General features: G+C 37.0%; 1 protein-coding gene and 1 pseudogene across 4 annotated transcripts in view; both read right to left on the reverse strand.

Annotated features, from left to right (window-relative positions):
* Mark1 (microtubule affinity regulating kinase 1) overlaps positions 1 to 17,611 on the reverse strand; it is a 96,383-nt gene that overhangs the window by 57,552 nt on the left and 21,220 nt on the right. For all 4 annotated transcript variants that reach the window (XM_042682222.1, XM_042682221.1, XM_042682220.1 and 1 more), the window contains exon 2: positions 317 to 520. In XM_042682222.1, coding sequence (XP_042538156.1) covers positions 317 to 520 — 204 coding nt within the window. The remainder of the gene's footprint in view (positions 1 to 316; positions 521 to 17,611) is intronic.
* LOC122109776 lies at positions 10,414 to 10,525 on the reverse strand (annotated as a pseudogene).

Here is a 17,611-nt window from a genome sequence, read left to right on the forward strand (position 1 = left end):
ATTCCTGAGGTAGGGTAGCAATAGTAATCAGAAACGTTCATCACTGAAACCAAACAAAAGGTAAGCTGAGGAAAGTTAACCTTTAAGCTCACCTCATCTATTAGAGATGTTAACATGTCGGAATATTTCTCTTCTAAATGTTGTAAGGCTAACTTTTATGCCTCCAATCATCTGACCCCGAATGTTCCAATACATATATTCCAGCATTCAGAGTATTACAAACGGTCATTTCCTCCCCAACATCAGCCATAAGAAAGCTTTTCACAAGACTTTGGAAAGGTCGAGGCAGGTATTAAAAGGCATCATAAACACTTACCTCTCTACCAGTTAGAACATGCCTAGCCAATTTTACTTTGGCAAAATTTCCCTTCCCTATTGTTTTTTGTAAACGGTAATTTCCAATGTGAGGCTGTTCATCTGTTGCTGATGTAATGGAGTTTCGACACCGGGGGATGTTCTGTCTGCTACTAGATTTGGTAGGCTGAATGTGTGGCTCAGTATATCCATCCACAGATGTATGCTAGGAAAAAAGTTACAAAATTGCATTGTTAATTAAATTATATTACAAAAAGAAAATTACAAAGACTAAAATTTTCATTAATAGTTCATCTTTAATGAAAGTACTTTGCATTATACAATTTTTAAAGTCTGAGCATTCTTTTTAGAATTTCACCTTAACTTCAACTCCTCTTATTGGGTAGTACAATTATGTAAAATAAATGTTACATATAACTTTAGGTAAATGCTTTACTTTGGTAAAAAGTATAAATGGAGCTGGGCGCCAGTAACTCACACCTGTGATCCTAGCTACTCAGGAGACTTCGATCTGAGGACTGCAGTTCAAAGCCAGCCCAGGCAGAAAAGTCCCCATTGAGACTCTTATCTCAAACTGGGAAGTGGCACTGTAGCTCAAAGTGGTAGAGCATTAGCCTTGAGCAAAAAGGGCTCACAGACAGTGCCATGCCCTGAATTCAAGTCCATGACTGACTATATATCTATCTCTATCTATCTCTCTATCTAGATAGAGAGATAAATAAGTAGATAGATAGATATTAAAAAGTATTTCTCTTGACCAACATCATCTGGGAACTTGTCAGAAGTGTAAATTCCTCAGTCTCATTTAAGACTTGCTAAATAGGAAACTTTGGGGACAAAATGCAGCAATCTGTGTGTACTTTAACAAGTTCTCCAGGTGATTCTGGTACATGCCAAAGTTTGAAAACTATTGCGATAAACAATGTAAAATGTAAATACATATTGGGCCAGGAGTGTGGCTCAGTGGCCTATATATGTAATAAATATAGTGCAATGAAACTCCTTTCTGCAATTAATTTTGCTAGTAAAACTTTATTTTTAAAAAGCTTGAAAGTCATTAACTAGCTCTTCAAGTATTTCTTGAATCTGGGTGCAAACAAGAGATTTTAGACAATATTTTAAAGAGTTAATAAACCATTATTATACTTCCCACAAATGGTCTTTTCTCCATCTGATGCTGATGTTTCCACTTTTCAAGATTTAATATAAATATCTCAAGATTTAATATTACTATCTTCTCCACAAAGCTTCTGTCTTTTCACAAAACAAATATTTCCTCTCTTCTGCTGCTCCTTTTATATCTAGTAAATAGGTGGTGAAGGTACAGTACAATTGGGCACACTCATGTATCATTGATCAGAATGAAAATGGATGCAATTTAATGTAAAGGAAGTGGGAGATATCAAGAAAGGGGGCAGAGAATGTAGGTCTTTAGTGGAAGACCACAGACTTAGCCAGCACAAGATTCTGGGCTTAATCCCTGCACCAAAATTCCTTCAATTCTTGAACTAGAAATTTACTTCTGATGACTTATATTACAGACATAACCACAGGTCAGGTGAGCCTAAAAACGAATGTATATCCAGGTATTCACAACAATATTGTTTGTAACAGCAAAAGATAGAATAAGCGGGCTGGGAAGTTGGCTCAGTGGTAGAGTGCTTGCCTTGCTTGCCTGAGGCCCTGGGTTCGACTCCTCAGCACCACATAAACAAAAAGAAAAAAACCTGGAAGTGGTGCTGTGACTCAAGTGGTAGAGTGCTAGCCTTGAGCTGAAGAGCTGAGGGACAGCGCCTAGGCCCAGAGTTCAGGCCCCACGACTGGACCCTTCCCCCCCCCAAAAGATAGAATAAGCATAAATGTCTATCAACAGGAAACTGATAACGTATATATGATATGGGCTTTGTTAATACGTCCAACACACATCCTTGCACATACTTTAATAAGCACAAATATCTCCAGGTTACACAAGAGACAAAACTATGAATAATGATATCTAGGTAGGGGAGACTGGGAAAGAGAGACACAGGAATATTTCTTTTTTTCCCCTAATGACCTTACAATATATCTATAGACTGAACCAGTATTTAGTAAGTTCACTATGTACATATTGTGTATCTTACCCAAATTAAATCCAATAATTAGTTGCATTATTTAGAATCAAACTCCAATATTTATTATTACAGAAGCAGTTAGAAATATATATGATACTCTAATATATACATATACATGTATATTTGAGACTATCTCAAAGAAGCAATAACAACAACAAAAAATTAAAATCTGAGCAGAGCTTTGCATAACTTTGGCATATAACTTCTTCAGACTCAAAATTAATTTTAAGTTGGGGGAAATACAGTCTAATAAAGAATAGAATTACAACCCCATTCTTCAAATTCTAATTGAATAAAAAGTGATAAATAGTTTCAGAGCACTCTTACTAATAAGCCCTAAGTAGAAGGGATTACCACTGGTTACAGAGACAGATTACAGAAGAAAGAATAACCACTTTTTAAGACCATCTTACTTTTCTCCAACTCAACTTCCTAACTGGTACAAAAGAATGCAAGTCTGCACTTTCTGGAAAGCAAAACAGGCCAGAATCCAAGGAGCATTTCTTTATAGATAGATGCAATCTGACATTTAGTGAAATGGTTCTAAGAACTGTTCTAAGAAAATAGGTTACTTGAGGCCTTCTACACCAACTAGCACTAGTCTCTGTCCCCTTACCACTCATCATGTTGCTCCAGAACAGAAGAGGTTGTGACTCTTTAACACTTAGACCATCTAACTGTCAGCTCAACTTCTATTTCTACTTAATGAGGAGGTAAATCAAGGAGACTCCATCCACAGCATTCTTGAGCAAATAGCAAATGTAGACAACATTTCTCATTCAAAGAATGAACTGCATAGAAAATATTCCTACTTGATCCCAATGTATAGTACTGAGAGGAGAGGGAGAGAGACTAGATGAAAAAAAAAATATCATTATGGAAGAATTACTCAAGGAAATAGGAAAGACAAACACTTTAGAAAAACCTACTCTACCACATACATACACTTGCTAGTATTTGCAAAAAGAAACAGTAAAAGGATAAACTGAAAATTAGGAAAGAGGAGGAGAGACAGAGAGGTAACACATTTCCCTGAATGGATATTGTTACATTATATTAGCTTCAACTCAGAAATCAGGTAAATGCTTTAGACATTAAAAAAAATAAAATAAAAACTGAAGTTAAAAATAGTATTTTTTATTGTGAAAATACCATACAGAGGGGTTACAATTACATGAGCAAGGTAATGAGTACATTTTTTTTTTTTTTTTTTTTTTGGGTCCGGTCATGGGGCCTGAACTCTGGGCCTGGGCGCTGTCCCTCAGCTCTTCAGCTCAAGGCTAGCACTCTACCACTTGAGCCACAGCACCATTTCCAGCTTTTTTCTTTTTGCTTATGTGGTGCTGAGGAATCGAACCCAGGGCCTCGGGCATGCAAGGCAAGCACTCTACCACTGAGCCACCTTCCCAGCCCATGAGTACATTTCTTATCAAGCATTGTTGCCTCCTCCTTTGTTTCCCCTTCTCATCCTTTCCCATCTCCCCTAAAAATAATCTTGAGACACTTAAAATGGAAAAAATAATCTTGAGACATCTAAAATAAAATGGAACAAATAAGCTATCTATCAAATTGATGATATAATTAGAAATAAAAAATTTATCCTTAGTGCAATATATCTTTAGGTAAAGAAATTTATTCGACAGCCTTATTAGTGGTATTTTTATTTTAAGCTATATTTTATATGTGAATCTATATATATGTATAAAGCAAATAAATATATGTATAAATATATGTATAAAGCAAGTAATTATACAGTTATAAAAATTGTTACTATAAAACCAAAATTAAAATCTTATGATACTAAACTTGAAGTATAACTATTGAACATAAACCACATTTTTACTTTAACAAAGTGCCTACCTCCTGCAAATGCCCTATTACACAGTAGGGTAACTGGATGGCAACAATTGGTTCTATATTTCAAAATAGGGAACATAGAGGATTATGAAAGCTCCCAACACAAGGAAATAACAAATATGTAAGATGCTGGATATATCAATTACCATGAGATGATCATTATATGCTGTAAATACACACATATACTGTATCTATGTATTATATATTCACATACATAGACATTCCTAGATATATCCCCCCCATATATGTGAATGAATACCAAACTATACCCCCAAAATACAAAAATTATCATGGCAATTTAAAATTTTATAGTATTTTTTTTTAAATCTAAGGCTAGTTCCTAATTCTGTTCATGAAAAGGGCCTAGAAACACAGGGCACCCAGTAATGGGTGCCTTTTAGAGAAGTGATTGACTCCAGAACCGGGGATGAGGTAAGGGAGACTAGAAGTTTACAAGATCAACCTGGAATATCTTATGTCAGGATCAACAACACCAGAGTCAGCCTGAAAGTGCTCCCAATGTCACTTCCTTCTTTAGCCATAAAATAGCAAGTCTAGGATTGAAATCTGGGAGTCTACGTCTAGGATTCTAAAGACAAGCCACCTAGCAACAGACTTAAAACATTTACTTTATCACTTAAATAAAGTACAGGAGGTGCCTTTTTTAGCTTCGGAGGATAACTGTAACTTCTACCTTGCTTTTTGGGCACCACTTGCTTTTTTTTTTTTCTTTTTGTCAGTTCTGGGGCTTGAACTCAAGGGGCTTAGGCGCTGTCCCTGTGCTCTTCAGCTCAAGGCGAGCGCTCTACCGCTTGAACCACAGCGCCACTTCCAGTTTTCTAGTGGTTTATTGGAGATTACAGTCTCATGGACTTTCCTGCCTAGGCTGGCTTTGAACTGGGATCCTCAGATCTCAGCCTTCTGAGTATGTAGAATTACAGGCATGAGTCACCGGCGCCCAGCTACCACTTGCTTTAAGAGGTATATTTTCACAAAATCGAGGGCAAAGAAACACTTAGCAGATCACACAATTGAAACACAGCTGACAATAACAAAGTAAAAGCTTCAATAACATAAGAGCTTTTCCAAATCAACTGAGCTGTGTGGTAAGTGCATGGAAATTAAAATTTTGGACTTGGAAATTTCTATTATTTCAATTCATTACTTTTTGATTGTACTTGGTCAATACCGCATGTAAAAACTCACAACTGGGGTAGGCTTACTATGTAACAAAGTATTTTAAATGAGAACTAGATGAAATAAAGCATTTAGCATAGTATACAGCACAGGCTCAATACCACAATTCACGTAATTACCACCTTTGTCATATATGAAAATGGAGATGCCTTTTATTATTTCTGATATCAGAAAAATAGTCTTAAAGACAGCTATTTTGAAGTTAGGAAGTGAACTATGGTAGAAATTCTAGTTTCTAGCTATCTGTTTTGTTTTCTAAAGATACTTGGAGAATCATTCTTAAAAAGGGTTAACATATAGCTATTAATTGTATAATGTTTTTCCTTCTGAGGCAAAGCACAAATACTTACTATGCCATACCAGGGACTTCTTAAGTACTTACTCCGTGAGCCAGCAATTCTACTTCTCAGAACTTAGCCTACAAATAAACTCCCACACATGCAAATGTGAAATAATTTATGTACTAGTCAAACATAACTTACTGCAACAAAACATTTATATTATTACATTAGTCCAAAAACAGCCTAAATAGCTCTTGAGAGGAAAGTTGGTACAATAGAGTACTATTTTTGAAAAATAAGATCTTTATGTAGTGATATGAAATAACCAAGATACACTCTTAAAAGAAAGAAATGAAGGTAATATATGCTTCCATTTGTGTAAGAAGATTCACATTTTCTTATAAAGTCATCCCTTGGTATCTGACAAAGAAAAATTCCAAGACCCACCACAGATAGAAACTTAGAAGATGCTCAAGTCCCTTGCTCAAAATGATGTAGTATTTACATATAAGCTATCCAACATTCACCTATATAATACTTCAAACAATCGCTAAATACTTATTATATCTATACAACATAAATGTTACGTAAATAATTATACTGAATTGTTTAGGAAATAATGAGGAAAGGGTCTAGAGATGTTCTGACTTTAAAAAAAAAAAAGATTCTCCATTTATTTAGTTTATTTATTTAGTTGAATCCAAGATGTGAAATCCACAGATACAGAGAGATGATTATATAAAACTAAAATATCTCAACAACTCGTAGGTTGAGAAGAAAACTTTTCACTAGTTTACCTTTTCCACCTATTTGAATATATTACTAGTCATCATAAATATTTAAACAGAATATAAAGCTATTAAAATTAGTTGGTTTCTATCTTCTAAGTACTTACTTGCAAGGCAAATTAAGTGGGTTATACCTGAATTTATTCACTAAATGCTAACTGAATACTTACGGTGTGCTGACATTTTTAAACTATAATTTCATGATTTACTACTTGATGAATACTGCTATCACTGGGGAACTACAATCCTATTCACATTTATGAATAAGTTTGGTAGGTGTAGTACATTTGCATCCACTTGCCTTAGCTCTTTTAAAAATAAAAACAAAATTAAAGAACCTAGCAATGGTTTTCTCTCAGTAAATTGACAAATAGTAAGTATCTTTTGATCTGTGGATGAAGACTTTTAGTGGTTAGATGTATGGTGAAACTGTGATGTTAACCACTGACAGATTACTAGATATGAAATGATTACTAGATATGAAATATGTCTTCAATCGTGATTCTCTCATCTGGCTTCTCCTCTCCCCCACCACGAGTAGAACACCATGGCAACTGCTAGTGATTCCTAACAACCAGTCCAATAATCATCACAAAACAATCATGTACTCAAACTGACAATACCTTCAATGTGGAGTGCTTTTTTAAACATAATTTTATTCAGTCTCACTGGAACCTAGAGAAACAGAAACTGTTATCACTGTCCAATTTAAACATAAGCTATCAGAATCTCAGGAAGTAAAACAAATTGTCTATGGTCTCACAGCCAGCATACGAGGAAACAAACTCTGATTTGTCCCACTGTAAGAAGCTTACATTCTTCAGAAGAATGTGAAGCTACTTCCTCAAACTTTCTGCCATTCCAACAATATCAGAGGAACAATGAAAGTAGATGTTCAGGACTCCATTCATAGCTGAGTGTTTACAGAGAACTTGTATTCTCATCCACGGAGGTTTTACAGGGAAGGCTCTGACCCAAATGCCAGAGGCCTTTGGTTGCTCAGCTTTGCAAACAACTAAAAACAACATGGTGAAAGGAAGAGATCAAAGGTCCAATAGAACTTTATTAAATGTTGTTATAGTGTCTATCTTGAGTGTCCTCTGAGGTTTATGTTGAAGGTTTGGTCCCCAACTGGTGGTACTACTTTGAGGAGGTGAAAGTTTGAGGTTGGGGGCTCAGCTAGAGGGAGCAGATCTTTGGGGTGTGCCCTTGAAGGGACCCTGCCCCTTCTGCTCTATTTTTGCATCTCAGCTGCCATGAGGTAAGCAGCTTTGCTTTTCATGTCCCTCCCCTCTATCATGATGTTCTGCCTCACTACAGACCCAGAAACAAGAGAGACAAGTGGTCATAGATGAAAACTTCTGAAACTGTGAACCAAACTAAAACTTTTCTCGCTTAAGTTGATTTTTCTCAGGCATTTTATCACAGCAATGAAAAGCTAACAGAAGTGTGGACAAGGAAAAAAGTCCTCTCACTGTCTACTGTTATATGTAATGCTACTATATATAGTTAGAACCTTTGAGTAACAGGGCCTCTACCTTTCCATAGACTCCCAGTTACACTTTGTCACCCATATGTCCTCTTTGTAATAGATCCAACACGAAGGGCTCAAGAAGGGCACAGAATAGTGCCAACTCTCACAAAATAGTACAAGCACAAGCATATATTCACACCAGTATTTTCTTCTGCTATTCCAAAACAATAAAGACTTCAACAGGGAGATCATAGACCACTTTACAAAGCAAATGTTAAAAGTGGGTTTCTCAGGGGGCTGGGAAGGTGGCCCAGTGGTAGAGTGCTTGCCTTGCATACATAAGGCCCTGGGTTCGATTCTTCAGTTCCACATAAGCAGAAAAAAGCCGGAAGTGGCGCTGTGGCTCAAGTAGGAGAGCACTAGCCTTGAGCTGAATTGCTAAGGGACAGCGCCCAAGCCCAGAGTTCAGGCCCCCACGACCACCACCACCAACAACAAAAAGTGAGTTTCTCAGGATATTACCATAGGGACACTGGTAGCTCTTAAAAGGACCTTGATATTGTAGCATTCTCTGAAATGGGTTAAGTGATCAGAGATATTTATGAGTCTAAATGATAGTCACTTCTGAGAAAACTAGATCATCCAAGTTACAAGTTAAATGCACAGTGAAAGAAATGGAAAAGGTATCTGATGAACATGATTAAAATGCAGTTATTTTATATTTTACTTGCTTTTCACATCTATTCCATTCTTAATGAAAGAACTGTTGCAAACAATACCTTACTGAAATATAAAAGGAGATATGATGTTTTTTATTTCCTTTTGCACAAAATAGGTAGCTTTGTATGTTCTTCCATTACAATTTAAGTAGGACTTTATTTTCATTAAAAAAAAAACTAACAGAATGGGGAAAGATTAGAAAATGTAATCTTCTTTAAAAATGAGAATGAGAATAAAAAGACTAAGAAATTATACCAGAGAATTTCCTCTTTGGTATCCACAAACACTGCCTTAAAGATGAAAAATAATACTAATATTACTTTAGGTATATGATGAAGTTCCTAAACATTATTAAGTTTGACAAATAATAATTAAGAGTCTATAGCTGCTTATGGAATAAATATGATCATATGAAATAGCTCCAAATAATAATGATCAGTGAAAAAATCTAAAGCTATTTCTATATGATGTAATAAGAAGATAACATATACACAGCATACTATTTTGCTGTTTACTAGAATTGTTTCCCATCCTTAAACCATTACTCCCAGATCATCTGAGTTGTATCTCAGCATATCTTCTTTTATGGACCAATAGCATTAGGAACCAATTTAGATTAACATACATAGGAAGCATTTTACATTTATACCTGGGTTCTCGTATTTTTTTAGCCACTGTCACTACAATTAAGTAATTAACTGTATATCTCCAAAGGGCACAAAAAGTGCCGACTCATTTGACCCACATCTAGCAAGCTACCTAAACAAAATTCCTTGGCACAGGAACTCTAGCCTACTACAAGTTTTCATGTGTAGAATAAATAATCTAACCTCCAAAATGTTCAGACCTATGAAGAGACCAAATTTTTATTTGTATTTAACAAAGAACATAGAAAACAGTGAAATTAAATCAACAGGCTATTTAAAAGCTATTTCATTCAGTGGTTTCTACTTTGATTCTGACTAAACTGTTTTAAATGAGTAAGCATGTCACCCATTTTAACTTGGCAAGTCTTCTGTGCCCCCATCCCATATCCTTTAATGCAAGTGCTGATTTACAATGAAATCCCCAAAAGGAAGCTCATAACAGTGATATAGGCTCTCTAGATGTAAACTGGATTATAAACTGGAACCAAGATTAGAATATATTTAACTCTATAGTCAGTTAGGATGAGCCATCTCTCAGCTACCAGGTCTTCAAATTCATTTTCCTTATAATAAAGTAAAGTCCTGCAGGGTACTAGTGGCTCACATCTATAAATCTGGGATCTCATTCAAGGTAGGCTGAGGAATACAAATTCATGACACTCTGATCTCTTAACTAATCAGCTAAAACTGGAATGAAGGGATGGCTCAAGTAGCAGGACATCAGCTATGTGCAAAAAGCTGAGTAAGAGCATGAAGCCCTGAGTTCAAGCCCCAGTACCAGCACTCCCCCCCCCCACAAAAAACAGGTAAAGTTGTATTTCTTTGAGATGGTAAATTAACTTGACCCTTCCTAGGGCCCCAACCATATGTTCCTTATTCTATAGCTTAGTGTAAATGGACATTATGGCCTAGCTGATGTGAAATCTGGCTATTGTGCCCTGGAGCTTCCCAAAGGCAACCCAGATTGTCTGTAGATTAGATTAAGGACAAGGTGAGATCAGACAGGACCATTTATTAGAAAACTGTCTCCAAGGTTGCTTAGGGTAACCATACAAACTACAGAATGCTTACATTACCAAGGAGACTGCTGTTTATAGCTATTCCATACCAGGTGATTATCAGTAACTTGAAGCAAAAAAAAGTGTAGGTTCAGATAAAATACTTTCATTAAAATGTTTGGATTACTAGTACAGTAGCAAGAGTAATGTCTCTGAAACTAGACAGCTTGGTTTGAGCTCAAGGTCTGCAATTTATTATTTGTACGGTTTTTATTGTAAAAATGCTGTACAGAGGGGTTACAGTTACATGAGCAGGTAATGAGTACACTTCCTATTGAGCATTGTTGCCTTCTCCTTTGTTTTCCCCCTCCCATCCCTTCCCTCCCACCTCCACAACTATTCCCCCACCCCACCGAAGTTGTAAAGTTCATTTTCAATATAGTGTTTTGTGCATCTCATTGTTAAAATGGGTCAACCTGTATCCTTATTTAAGCATTTTGTTTTTTCCCTTCCCCTCCCCAAATTAGAGAAGTGTATATATAAGAAAGGTCTGCAATTTATTAGCTGTGTTAACTTTAAGTTATTTATCCAACATATCCTAAGTTACCACAAGCAGAAAAATGTACAACTTTAAAGAGATCATACTAAACTGTTACCCAAATGCCAACACGGACCTTCTAGCACCATCATTTCTAAAAGAGCCTCCCATCAATTCTTCTCCATCCTTTTAACTTTTTCCCCCCACATAACTTATTACCATCTGTAGTCCAAACCATGTGGAAGGTGTATGTGGAGGATAACTGTACACAGTTGACCCTGAGAAAAAGACAGAAGAACCTATCCAAAACATAAGGAAAGCAAAAAGGGCTATATATAATAAAAAGGCCCTGCCTAACAAAGCATAAGGACCTGAGCTCAAACCCTAGGGCTGATAAAAAAAAATTATCCATAGTCAGTAATCTAATTTGTAATCAACATATCTATAGTAGTTTTGTACTGATCAACTTAGCTAAGCCTAAGTTCCAAATACATGGCTTTGAGATGTCTTTTGCCATGAATGAAACATGCACAGGACCTGGAAGACAAATGTTAGACTCCAGTCCTAGGTCAAGTGCTTTTTTTTTTTTAATTGTGAAAATACTGTACAGAGGGGTTACAATTACATGGGCAAGATAATGAGTACATTTCTTATCAAGCATTGTTGCCTCCTCCTTTGTTTCCCCTTCCCATCCATTCCCATCTCCCCCCCCCCCCACAAACACCCGCCCACACCCCCATACCCTTCCACCCCCGGCCAAAGTTGTAAAGTTCGTTTTTCAACATAACGACTTGTACATCTCATTGTTGCAATGGGTCCACCTGTATCCCTATTTAAACAATTTGTTTTTGCCCTTCCCCTCCACAAATTATACCAACATCAACTCCAGTGAAAACAGGGGTTATACCGTGGGGGAGGGACATACAAAGCAACAAAGAAATAATAATCTTATAAATGTGTTAGAAACAATCACATGAAAGAAAAAACATTTGAATACTTACCTTGGGGTTCATTTCACCTAACACCAACTTATCTGACCTTTTCTGCTTGACTCAGACATATACTAGTTATTGCAAATAAGAGGAAACCATAGGACCTATGTTTCTTTGGGCCTGGCTTACTTCACTTAATATAATTTTTTCCAAGTCTTTCCATTTCCTAACAAATGGGGCAATGTCATTCTTTCTGATGGAGGCATGGAATTCCATTGTGTATATATACCACATTTTCTTGATCCATTCATCTACTCAGGGGCATCTGGGTTGGTTCCAGATCTTAGCTATGGTAAATAATGCTGCAGTAAACATAGATGTGCTGGTAGCTTTAGTATGATCTTGTTTGTGATCATTTGGGTAAATGCCCCAAAGTGGGATTGCTGGCTCATAGGGGAGCTCTATGTGGAGTCTTTTAAGGAAGCTCCATACTGCTTTCCAAAGTGGTTGAACAAGTTTACACTCCCATCAACAATGCAGTAAGGTTCCCTTCTGTCCACATCCCCTCCAGCATCGGTTGTTATTAGAGTTCTTGAGTATAGCCATTCTAACTGGGGTGAGGTGGTATCTCAATGTTGTTTTGATTTGCATTTCTTTTATGGCTAGGGAGGTTGAGTATTTCTTCATGTATCTATTGGCCATCCTTCTTTCCTCTTCAGAGAAGTTTCTCTTTAAGTCTTTAGCCCACTTATTTATTGGGCAGTTGTTTCTTTGAGGATTTGTTGTTGGGGGATTTAATTTTTTGAGTTCCAGGTATATTTTAGATATGAGACCCTTGTCCATTGTATGGCTAATGAAGATCTTCTCCCAATCTGTGGGCTTTCTATTGATCTTGCTAGCTATGTCCTTTGCCATGCAGAAGCTCTGCAATTTCATGCAATCCCATTTGTCCAACTTTTCTTTGATTTGTTGTTTCTGGGTCTCTATTATGAAAATTTTGGCCTGTGCCAAGGAGACCTAGGGTTTCTCCTATTCCATCCTGTAATGTTTTCAGAGAGTCTGCTTTGACTCTGAGGTCTTTGATCCATTTGGAGTTGATTCTGGTGCAAGGTGATATATAAGGATCTAGCTTTAATTTTCTACAAGTAGTTAACCAATTTTGCCAGCACCATTTACTGAAGAGGCTGTCTTTCTTCCATTCTATTTTTTTTAGCTCCCATATCGAAGATTAGGTGGCTGTGGGTCTGTAGGTTCATTTCTGGGTTTTCAATTCTATTCCATTGATCCTGAGGTCTGTTCTTGTGCCAGTACCAAGCTGTTTTGATTACTATGGCTTTGTAGTAGAGTTTGAAATTTGGTATTGATATTCGTCCAGCACCGTTCTTTCTGTTAAGGCTCATTTTTGCTATTCAGGGTCTTTTATTGTTCCACTTGAATTTTTGGATTGTCTCTTCTATTTCCTTGAAGAATGAGGTTGGAATATTGATAGGTATCGCATTGAATTTGTAGATTACCTTGGGAAGTATTGCCATTTTCACGATGTTGATCCTTCCAATCCAGGAGCATGGGAGGTTTTGCCATTTTCTAAGTTCTGTTTTGATTCCCTTTTTCAGGTTTTTAAAGTTTTCATCATAGAGGTCCTTCACTTCTTTGGTTAATTCCTAGGTATTTTATTTTTTGTGGAGCTATGAATGGAGTTGCTTTCCTAATTTCAGCCCCACTTTTCTCATTGTTGGCATACAGAAAAGCCATTGATTTTTGAGGGTTAATTTTGTACCCTGCTACTTTGCCAAAGTTTTGAATCAGCTTGATTAATTTGGGAGTGGCGTCTGTGGGATTCTTTAAATACAAGATCATGTCATCTGCAAAGAGGGAGTTTTACTTCATCTTTCCCTATTTGGATCCCTTTTATGTTGTCTTATTGCTATAGCAAGACATTCTAATACTAGATTGGAGAGAGTGGACATCCTTGTCTTGTTCCTGAGTTAAGAGGAAATGGCTTTAGCTGTTCACCATTAAGTATAATGCTGGCTGTAGGTTTGTCATATACAGCCTTTATTGTATTGAGGAATGTTCCATGGATTCCTAATTTTTCCAGAACCTTCATCATAAAGGGGTGTTGGATCTTGTCAAATGCCTTTTCTGCATCTATTGAAAGAGCCATGTGGTTTTTATTCTTGCTCTTGTTGATGTGATGAATTATATTGATTTGCGTAGATTGAACCAGCTTTGCATCCCTGAAATGAATTGTTTGATCATGGTGTATGATTTTTTTGGATGAACTGTTGAAGTCAAGTGCTTTTGACTTAAATGAAAATGTAAAGTCACAGCACTTCAACTCCCAGAGTTGAACTAGAATACTCTTGAAAGGGAGACCAGATCTCCTTGAAACTAGACAACTTCTTAGGGTGATGATGCAATGGGATAAAAGCCATTACCAGTTTTGGCCAAAGCTTCTGGAAATTAGATTATCAATAAACTTACAGAGTAAGTCTGTAAGTGACTTCACAGTGAAACCAACAGGTTACCCAAAACAACCTCCGTTACTTTCCCAACTCTGGAACACATAATTGAAATACACATAACTCAGCACCTGTCAAAACCCATACAAATCATCCTTGGACTGCAAATGAGGGTATTAAGATCAGAAAATGGCAGGTAGAAGCCATAAGAACTATTAGAGTTTACTAAAATAGTAAGCCAAAAGTAGTAATATTGCTTCCTGGGTAGACTGCAGGTTAATGCTACTATAAGCAATTTAAAAGATGGAGGGATAGTAATCTTACCACATTTCCACCCAATTCACATTTTTTGGCTTGAGCAGAAGACCGAGGAATTTTGGACAATATATTATCAAAACTTAATCCCTGCTGGTAATTCCAATGATGGTTGCTATTATAGATGTGGTTTGCTTTCTGGATCAAATCAACACATTACAACTCTTGACATCTAGTGTATGACTACTCAGCTGGTGAATGCTTTCTTCTTCCCATATATGTTAGTAAAGAACACCTGAAGCCATGTGCTGCTTTGTTCACTTTTATGCCTCAGGAATATTTCAAATCTCCAACCTTACTTTACAATCTAGTCTAGGGTTACTCGACCCCAGCATAGCAGACAATTTGAGCCAGATGATTCGTTCTTACAGGAGATTGTCCTGTGCACTATGGGATGTTTAATGGCATGCTTGCCCTCTCCTCCGTTCACTAGATGCCAATAGTTCCTAACCCCTATTTGTTATAACCAAATATGTCTCCAAACACTATCAAATGTCTCCTGGAAAGTATCCTCCAAATGAAAACTACATTTAGTTCACAGCAACATTAATATAATCACTTCTCCTTTCACAAGATGCCACACTAGCCCATTATGTTGCTAATACTAAACTGACTGGATTATGGTGAGCAAAAAGTTACAACTTCTCTAGAAATCTTGTCAATACATCAGTATACCAAAAATATACTCCACAAAAATTCAGTGGCCTGATTCTTCAGTGAAATTCCCAGGGGCTTAATGGTCTTTCCCATGTTGAAATATTCCTTTAAGAACAAAGTATTGCATCCTTCTACCCTTAAGAGAAAGGCACCATGTATTCTGGTTTTAAAAGTAATAAAATGTAATATAAATTATAGGTAATCCAACAGAGCTCTGGGATTTCTAGGCAAGATAACAGATTAAAAGCTTCCTCCATTCAATCTTGAATAAGAAGGGTCAGATGAACAAGAGATGGACTATATCCTGAAAAGAGAATGAGAGGAAGGCTGGGCACAAGTGGCTCATGCCTGTAATCCTAGCTACTCAGGGAGCTGAGATCTGAGGATTGTGGTTCAAAGCCAGCCCAGGCAGGAACAGCCATGAAACTTTTACCTCCAATAAAGCACTAGAAAACCAGAAGTGGTGTTGTGGCTCAAGTGGTAAAGTGTTTGCTTTGAGCTCAGGGACAGCACCCAGGCCCCGAGTTCAAGACCCACGACCGACAAAAAGAAAAGAAAAAAAGAGGAAGAATATGGAGGAGAAGCTGAAAAGCATGAAGAAACAGAAAGGCTATACAGAACAGCAGGAATCAATCCATACCTCTAATTACAAACACAAGGTAAGTCCAACAACCCTAGTGAACACAGACTTGGCAGTCTTCACCACAGGAGAAGCCCACACTTCTCACAAGCCTTGAATCTAGTACAGAAATTTGATGAGACATCCCTTCTGCATGGCAGGCCAGCACTGGGGAAGAAATACATTTTGTCACTCCTAGTACCTCAAAGAGCCACATCAAGGCAACATCTTGAAAAAAAGGCCAATTATTTCTAAGATACTTTGAAGGTTGGATATATTTAAAAATTAATAACAGTATGAATAAATCTCCCTGAATATTAGTTGTGCCTCATCTAAATTGGTACTCAGAAAGATGGCTCATGCTACGCATCTAAGCCGCCCTCTTTACGTAGTCACTCATCCCCACCACCTTAGTGAGAATGAAGGTTATATATGGGCCTGGCAACATGTAGTAACATTTACTAAGGCAAATGTGTCAAATGCAGAGAACAACACTGAGCTCCCCAAATGGAATCATTCCTGAGGGAGGTGGCAGTAATAGCCAAGTTAAATGGTGGCAGGCTGATCATACTGGACTGCTCGCATGAAGGAATGGACAGTGCTTTGTCCATTGTCTCCTTTTTCATTCTACCTAGAATAAACAATTTGCTTTCCACCTTCCAGGATGATTCCAAAATCTCCATTGACTGGAATCACAGAACATTGTTTCCCGTCATGTTATTTTTTAACTATTATAGTATTCCACACAACATTGCTTCTAGGAAAGAAATGGATTTTATTGCAAATGAAGCATGAAAATGAGTTCCTGCTGGAGAATTTACCAGTCTTACCATATTTCCCAATAGTCTGATGCACCTGGCTTGGTAAAACATTAGAATGGCCTTTTAAAGATTTTGTAACAATGCCAGCTGGGTGACAACACCTTGCAGAGCCGGAGTAACATCTTTCAGGATGCAATATGTACCATAAACCAGTGACTAATATATGATGCTATTTCTCCCACAGCCAGAATTCACAGGTTCAGGAATCAAGAGACATAAACAGGAGTAGCTTTCCTCACTATTATCCTTATAGACCCACTAGTGAAATTCTTTTTCTAGTCCCTGCAACTTCTAGAAGGTGGTACTTAGGGAGAAAATGTTCTACTATGTGTTACAGCAATAGTCCTTTAAACTGGAAGTTGCAACTTCTTCGCAGTAGTGAATTAATAGATAAAAAGGTTATCATACTGAGGTGAATGATCCTATCAATGGAAAATTGTGTTGCTATTACATAATGACTGTAAGGAGGAGTATGTCTAAATAGCAAGAGCTCCTCTGGGGAAGCTCTACTTACTCTTATGTCCTGAGAGAAGTCAATGGAAAATTACAACAACCCAATATAGACACAACTTCTGAAGGCCCAGACTCCTGAGGAATGAGGGGTTTGGTTATTTCTCCAAGTAAAAACTATAATCAGCTGAAGTATTTGCTGAGGGCAGAGGGAATATGGAATTAGTAGTAGAAGGTAACTACAAATATCACCTATGACCATGTGACCAGCAACAGAAATGAAGACTTTAATACTTAGAAACATTTCTTATTTTGTTATGATGATATTTGGGTACATATTAACCAATTCTTTTCTTTTTATTCCCATTTCCCTATCATCTGAAATTAAAGTGTTAACATGATTTCTTAATGTTAACATGGGAGTTA

Source organism: Dipodomys spectabilis, unplaced genomic scaffold, assembly GCF_019054845.1.
Source record: "Dipodomys spectabilis isolate Male_0828 unplaced genomic scaffold, ASM1905484v1 ptg000069l, whole genome shotgun sequence".
NCBI classification, from domain to species: domain Eukaryota; kingdom Metazoa; phylum Chordata; class Mammalia; order Rodentia; family Heteromyidae; genus Dipodomys; species Dipodomys spectabilis.